Here is a 7,411-nt window from a genome sequence, read left to right on the forward strand (position 1 = left end):
TCTGCACCATACTGGCCACTTTTAATGAGCAGGAACAAGACTACAGGAAGTTGGCCAGGGTGTGGTTGGTGAGTGGCATGCCAATGAAGAGATGATAGGGACCTGGGTCCTCCATTATAATCTGGTAGTAACTGTCTCTCCCAGACATCGACATGCCCCAGTCACCTTGCATACTGCCTTCTTTTCAGCATCTTTTCCGTCCATCTTTCCTCTCCTTCTCTCCTGCATGCACCTATACACACAGTCTCTCATAGACTACATGCCCTCAAATGAAAATTCTAATTTAAGAGCCCCAACACTAAGTAGTCATTGCTATAAAGATATTTTGTTTCATCTAAAACACTATCCTGAGAAACCCTTGTCATCATTTTGCACATTAGAATTCTGAAACACAAGGTGAAATGACTTATAAGACATTGGTGTGAGGAAAACTGTCCATGTTTGGAAAATGCTCAGAATACTGAGAGGGGAATTAATGTGTATGTGGCTTGGGCAGCATATTCATTGTAGAGTTAATGATTTGCATGTATTGAGTTCAGGTATTATGTATGGGATCTCCATTTCTGTGGGCTCTGCAGTCACCTGAGTCTCAGATTTCTTGTGTTTTATCAGATGGTTCTGCCTGTTGATGAGAGCCTGACTGAGGCATTGGGAATCCGATCCAAATATGCTTCATTGCGAAAAGACACTTTACTGAAATCGGGTGGGTACTCTTGCCACTCTTGTGAGTGTTCACTTAGTCCTATGGTCACCTCCTGCTCCTACCTTCTGTGATTGTTACAGCCACATCCTGATCACTACCTGTCTCCTGCTCATCAATGTGACATTCTTTCTCCTTTCATGTTGAATTCAGTGATACGCTCCCCGCCTCAGCTTTTTGCACTTTAGAGTTAGTCATCTTCCGGGACAAGAAGATGGCATGTAATAGAGGAGGAGTATCAGGTATAGTCAGTTCATGGGGTTTGTTTTATGTGCTTAAACTTCCTTGAGAAGACTGGAGAGAGGACTTGATGCTACCAGCATCACTGAAAGCCTGCATGGAAGGACCCATGGGTCTTTGGCCAGCTTACCCAGAGCCTGTCTCCCTTGCCTTCCTACCTCAGTGTTTGGAGGAGCCATCTGCCGCATGTACCGATTTCCAACCACTGATGGCAACCACCTGAGGATCCTGGAGCAGATGGCAGAGAGTGTGCTCTCCCTGCATGTGCCCCGGCAGTTTGTGAAGCTCCTACTAGAAGAAGACGCAGCCAGGTAAGGTCACATCATCACCCCATTACACATATCTTTTCCTATCTAAGATACAGTAGGCAAAGACAGGCTAGGCTGCAAACCCTTTCTCTGCTGCTTGCCTGTGGCCTTAGCTTGCCAGAGTCTCAGTAGTTCATGTGTATTTCTCATCCTTGATAAGGATTTCATTAGATATTGTGCTTGAAGCCCCAGAGGTGTGCCCAACACTCAGTGCCTCTTCATTCTCTTCTCACATATCCTTCAGAATGTTACAGATAGCTGGTTATTCTTTAGTCATAGCTGCCCAGTTGTTTTCTAGATTGGGGTACTTACACTCTGGGTGGTCACCAGGAATGGTCAGAAAGGGAGGGAGAAGGGAACCACTTTCAGGTGTGCTAGATAAGTTAGTGTATGCCCAACACTGAAAGGGAGCTGTGGCTGAGCACCAGTGGCTCACACCTGTAATCCTAGCTACCCAGGAGGCTGAGATCTGAGATTCTTATCTCCACTTAATCATCAAAATGCTGAAAGCAGAGCTGTGGCTCAAGTGGTAGAGCAAAAAGGCTCAGGGACAGTGTGCCTAGACCCTGAAGCCAAGCCCCAGGACTGTCATTCCCACAGTAGAAAAAGAAAAAGGGAGCTGGGGGAAGAGAGAGGTGAGGCAGGTCTTTGGGATATAGCAGCATTAGCTGACCTGAAGGCAAAGGGGACAGCCATGTGCAACACAGAGGTAAAGACATCCTAAGAGAGTGGCTAACAGCAGAGATAGACAGGGCTCCTGTGCTCTGTAGTAGCCTGAGACCAGCAGATTGGTGGCTGGCAGGGAATGAGAATCTTGGTTTCAGTGTAGCTCCACCTTCATTGGGTTTTATTTTACATTGGGTTTGCTACTTTAATAATAATAAAATGACAAAACTTAAAAAAAAAGTTATACAGTTTGATTCCTAAAAACTTTCGTCTAATTGTTTTTCTTTTCAAAGACATAGCACCCTGTAATTTCTATTTCCTGAAGGCAATCACTTAATGGTTGTAATGTTTACTGCTATATATTAAATTTTTTTTTCTCTGTGCTAGTCCTAGGGCTTGAACTCAGAGCCTGGGTGCTGTCCCTAAGCTTTTTGTTCATGGCTAACATTCTACCACTTGAGCTACAGCTCTAGTTCTGTCTTTTTGTTGGTTAACTGGAGATATAGGTCTCACAGACTTTCTTACCTAGGGCTGGCTTCAAACTGTAATCCTCAGGTCTCACTCAGCCTCCTGAGTAGCTAAGACTACAGGCAGGAGTTACTAGCGTCCGGCTTACCTGCTGTCTTTATATATGCGTTTAAAGAGCCCTCTATCATTTTCTGTGATTAGTTACTGATTTCCTGTGATGAGGTACTTAGGCCTTTGTTATCTGTTATCTGTTGTCTGTTGTTGTTGTTGTTTAAGAAACCAAGTTGTTTTTTTTTAATTAATTAAATTTTTTTTGGGGGGGCAGTTCTAGGGCTTGAACTCAGGGCGTGGGCACCGTCTCTGAGCTTCATTTGTTCAAGGCTAACACTATACTACTTTCAGCCACCTGGCCACTTGTGGCTTTTTCTGTTGATGTGGTACTGAGGAATCAAACCCTGGGCTTCATGCATGCTAGGCACCCAGCCCAGTTGTACAGTTTTAAAAATATATCTTGTATTATTGTTGTTTCAATTGTGTAGTTACTATTGCTGAGCTAAGGAGTTCCTATTCAGCTCTGACTTACAGCCTACATTTTTCTGGAGATAATTTGTCACTCTTCTCCTTTTCCCCTGTCCTCCATGCCTTTGTCAGGCACACACATAGAAGTCAAGGCTGGAGCCAGTCCTTGTCTTCCTTTCATAGGCAGCAAAAGGAAGAACAGCCAAAGGTACCATTTCATATTGGTCCTTTTCCCATTCCCCAAAATGATGACATTGAGTCCAAAGGGACTGTTGACTATAGCATCCATTGCTGAAGAGCCAGCTCTAGGCTTCAGCCCAGTAGTGGGGTAGGAGTAGAAAGTCTACACCTGATCAGAACCTGGAAAACAAGGAGACACTGCCTGATAGCCACTGAGGAGAAAGATGGGGAGGCATGTGGAAAATTCCCTCATGGCAGTTACTGACATGTCTTCAGTCCCTTTCTTCTGGACAGTCACACATCATCTTACTCAGTTTCAGGAAAGCTGTGCCAGTGTCAGAGTAGTATTTGCAAGGTCACCAGGATACCACTCCAGAGCCAACTTCCTGACAGCCTCTTCCCTCTCACTATTTCCACTGTTTCTCTTGAACATTCTACTGAGTTCCTAAAAACCTTTTGGTACATTTTCTCATGTGATCTCTCTTTCAGGTAGCTGTTTGTCTACCTTCCCTTCAGTTGCTTTTTGGGTTGGCTAGTACTCTGCTATCAGTGCTCCTTTCATGTGCATCTTGTTCTTTTAGTCAAGATTCCTAGATTTCTCTGACGAGGTGAGCTATCCCCAAGACCTGACAACTGTGTCTTCTTTGCAGAGTATGTGAGCTGGAGGAGTTAGGGGAGCTGTCTCCTTGCTGGGAAAGCCTTCGGCGCCAAATCGTCACCCAGTATCAGACAGTTATCCTCACGTACCAGGAAAACCTGACTGACCTTCATCAGTACAAAGGTGGGTATGGCCCATCTTCTCCAAGCACATGCACTCCCTACTTTCCTGGCCAGAGGGGTGGAGCCTAGGATCACTTGCACACTCTTACTGACAATCTTGAGTGGGTTTTAAAAAATAGATTTCATATAAGTGTGAATTCTTTCAAATATACCTTTTCAGATTTTAATTAAAAAGACAAATCAGTGAGTTGCACTGAAAGCCCTTCTTGATGCCATCTACCAACACAATCACTACAGGGTAAGATTCAGAGGAGACAGAACCACAAGCTATTAATGGTTTATGTAATATCTTCATCTTGCTTTAATATCACTGAAATGACCAAAAGCATATAGGCCATCTGCCTTGAGATGAAACAGTTCTATAGAATTTCTGGTTTAATTATTCATTTCTACTTTATTGAGCATATAAATTGTCAGAATAGAACTCTATATTTTAAGGCTAAAGATAGAAAGGGAAGTGTAAACACTGTTTTTTTTTTCCTTCTTTTTAAAAAATTTTCAGTGCTGAGGATCAAACCTCAGGTCTTGCACATGGTAAAACTCTGCCATTGAGCTGCAGCCCTTGCCCTACATTCTTTATTCTTAAAAGATGCCATTTGATTTCTAAAACTTTCAGGTTAGATTTAGAAAACTGTTCTTAACACTTAATAGAATGTATTTTTTGGTTTTTATTACTTCATTTATGGCTTCAGTATTTCAAATAATTCTCTATCTTCTTATTCTGTCTTTCTTCCACTGTACACTTTCCTTAAATTATTTCAGGGTTTAAGGAAATAACATAAGCCCTTATTGCGGTTTTGACACAGAACATAAAAACATGTCCATAAACTTGGGTAAGAAAAGCTAAATATAGGTATGACAAGATGGTAGTATATGAGGTTGATTTGATCCTGAAGAATAAGTCTTAAGTGCATTGCTAAGAGAAATGACAGCATTTGTCTGAAGAAGCAAGAAATCGACCAATGCTGGACAAATGCTCCCTGGGTAAGTGTGAAAGTCATATAACTTTCAGTTTTCTGGAATAGACCTTCTCAAATGTTATCCAAATCTTCTGAGAACCTTGTATAATGCATGTCTGGAAGTTTTCATTTCTCACAGCATCTTGGTATTTTTCACCTTAACTGCTGGTGGGAGGGCCACAGTGTGAGTATCAGGCCCTAGAGACTAATTCCTGTGACAAGACATAAAGCATAGGCTGCTGATCTGCACAGTGACAATCAAACTTTACTGCTTTATATGAGTTGCAATGTTTATTTCTTCTACAGTTGTGTCATTTTAATTCTTGGTTAGGTCTATGGTTCTTCACTTAAGTAGTTATCGATTCTGAATTCTGATTAAAGAACTAAGATTTTAGATACTGATTATAAAATATTACCCAACCTTCTTACCCAACCAAGCATACCCAAAGACATTTGTTGAGGTCTGTGTTCTGTTGCATTTACTCATCTGCTTGGACCTGGAATGATGAGCACACCTTTCCATCACTTTTCAGAATTGAGTTGCATTGCACTAAGTGATCCAGTTTCTCAGATCCTGGGTGCTGGCACTCTGGAGTGAGAACAGGTAGTTTCTGTCATGGACCTGTTCACTTTTTATAGTGGTGCTGGCATTGTGCTGTCCAGGATCACAGCTGTGTGGCAGGTCTTTGAGTTTCAAGCTGAGTCTTAGGAGGAGCTGGTTTCCCCTGGCTCTGTTTATCACCTAAGCACTCAGAATCAATCTTGTGGCCAGTAAGTAGCCCTCAGTAAGTAGCCCTCCAACCCACCATATAGAAATGGAATGTGTTCATGGACAACCCTAGGCCATTATTGTGACATGCAGCCAACATGCATTAACAGAACTGAAGAGCCATTTACCTCCTTGCTGTTCATAATAAATGTTGATGACCTTTATTTTCTTATTTCCATTTCTCAGGTCCTTCTTTTAAAGCAAGTAGTTTGAAAGCAGATAAAAAGTTAGAATTTGTTCCCACAAACCTTCACATACAAAGGATGAGAGTTCAAGATGACGGAGGATCAGGTACCTATTTTTCTGTTCTTGTGGTTGAATTACATTTCATTTCTCTCTCTCCTCTCTTTCCTCTCTCTCCTCTCTCCATACTTGGTTTTTGAGCTACCCCAAATCTGCTCCAGTTTTTCTGCCACTGGAGGTTTTTGGGAAAAAAAAAAAACATATCCCATCAAGATGACTTTTAAAGGTTTCAGTTAAAGAGCCTCAACCTGCAGATGCTGGTGACTTATGCCTATAATCCTAGTTACTTGGGAGGCTGAGGATTGTAGTTTGAGGACAGCCAGGCAAGAAAAGTTCCTAAAACCCCCTTATCAATACTTGATTGGGTGTGGTGGTGTGCACCATTATTCCTAGCTTCATGGGAGCTGAGATTGGGAGGGTGGTGGCTCTAGGACAATCCCAGGCAAAACAGTCCACAAGACTCTCTTAATAGAAGTAGCTGAGTACATGCCTGTCATTCCCATCTGGGAAGCCTAAAGTAGGCAGATCTTATCCAGATTTGCTCCTAGGTAGGAAGTGAGAAGCTAGCTCTAGTGCAGAAGAGAGCTAGTGTCATGTTTCTCAGCAGTAGAATATCTGCCTACCAAATATGAAGCCCTGAGTTTAAACTCCACTACCACCAAATAATGAAAAAGATGCTGGGTTATACTAAAAAGCCACTGATGCCTATGATCCTAAAGGCTTAGGAAGCTGATATCTGAGAAACAAGGTTTTGAAACTGGTCCAGGCAGACAAATCTATGGGATTTACCTGTAATCAGCCAGTCTGCCTCCTGCCTCCCCCAAAGTAATTCAAAGTAGAGTGTGGATTAAGTAGTTTAGTGCCAACCGTGAGCCAAAAAGCCAAGCAAAAGCTGGGTACTGAAGATCAAGACCTAATACCAGCACAAAATAAAATGATCCCCAAACCCTTTTCATGTCTCTCCTCTTCCCAGATTCCTTTTCTGTTTCTGTGGCAGAAAGTTGCCCATCAGTTATCTTTTCCCAGGAGGCATAGAAATGAACATTTTCATAGCTTCCTGCAGCCTCACATGACTTCATTTTGAAACCCTAGGCTCTTCTTTTTGCTGAGATGATGGTGCTGGACTCCAGCAGGTCCTCAAGTGGCTAGGGTGTAAGATTAGGGAATTAAGGCTGCTTGGCTATAGATTGGAAGGCACAATCCCAGAGAACTGTGCACATCCTTGTAACTGGCTTGTCTGCAGGCCTGAGTCTGGAGTAACAGAAGAACTTTCTGTCATTTAGATCAGAATTATGATGTTGTCACTATTGGAGCACCAGCAGCACACTGCCAAGGTTTTAAGTCAGGAGGTCTTCGCAAAAAACTACACAAATTTGAAGAAACCAAGAAACAGTAAGTAGGAGGGAGGGTGGGGGGTTGTTGTCCTTGTACAGCTGTCTGATGCTTCCCAGTTAAAAAAAAATTCAGTATATGAACATAAAACATTCAGCTATTCGATCTGCTTTTGCGTGGCGGAGGAGCTGCCTTAGAGACCCTGTGCTGCTCTGTGTGTGTGTGTGTGTGTGTGTGTGTGTGTGTG

At 42.6% G+C, this 7,411-nt stretch overlaps 1 protein-coding gene across 1 annotated transcript in view; it reads left to right on the forward strand.

Moving 5' to 3' along the window:
• Positions 1–7,411, forward strand: part of Inpp4a (inositol polyphosphate-4-phosphatase, type I, 107kDa) — a 133,685-nt gene that overhangs the window by 79,828 nt on the left and 46,446 nt on the right. Inside the window, exons 9-13 of the mRNA XM_013019842.1 lie at positions 613–703; positions 1,104–1,251; positions 3,732–3,862; positions 5,776–5,880; positions 7,116–7,224. Of these exons, the coding sequence (XP_012875296.1) occupies positions 613–703; positions 1,104–1,251; positions 3,732–3,862; positions 5,776–5,880; positions 7,116–7,224 (584 nt within the window). The remainder of the gene's footprint in view (positions 1–612; positions 704–1,103; positions 1,252–3,731; positions 3,863–5,775; positions 5,881–7,115; positions 7,225–7,411) is intronic.

This window comes from Dipodomys ordii, unplaced genomic scaffold (genome assembly GCF_000151885.1).
Source record: "Dipodomys ordii isolate 6190 unplaced genomic scaffold, Dord_2.0 Scaffold47, whole genome shotgun sequence".
Taxonomy (NCBI): Eukaryota; Metazoa; Chordata; class Mammalia; order Rodentia; family Heteromyidae; genus Dipodomys; species Dipodomys ordii.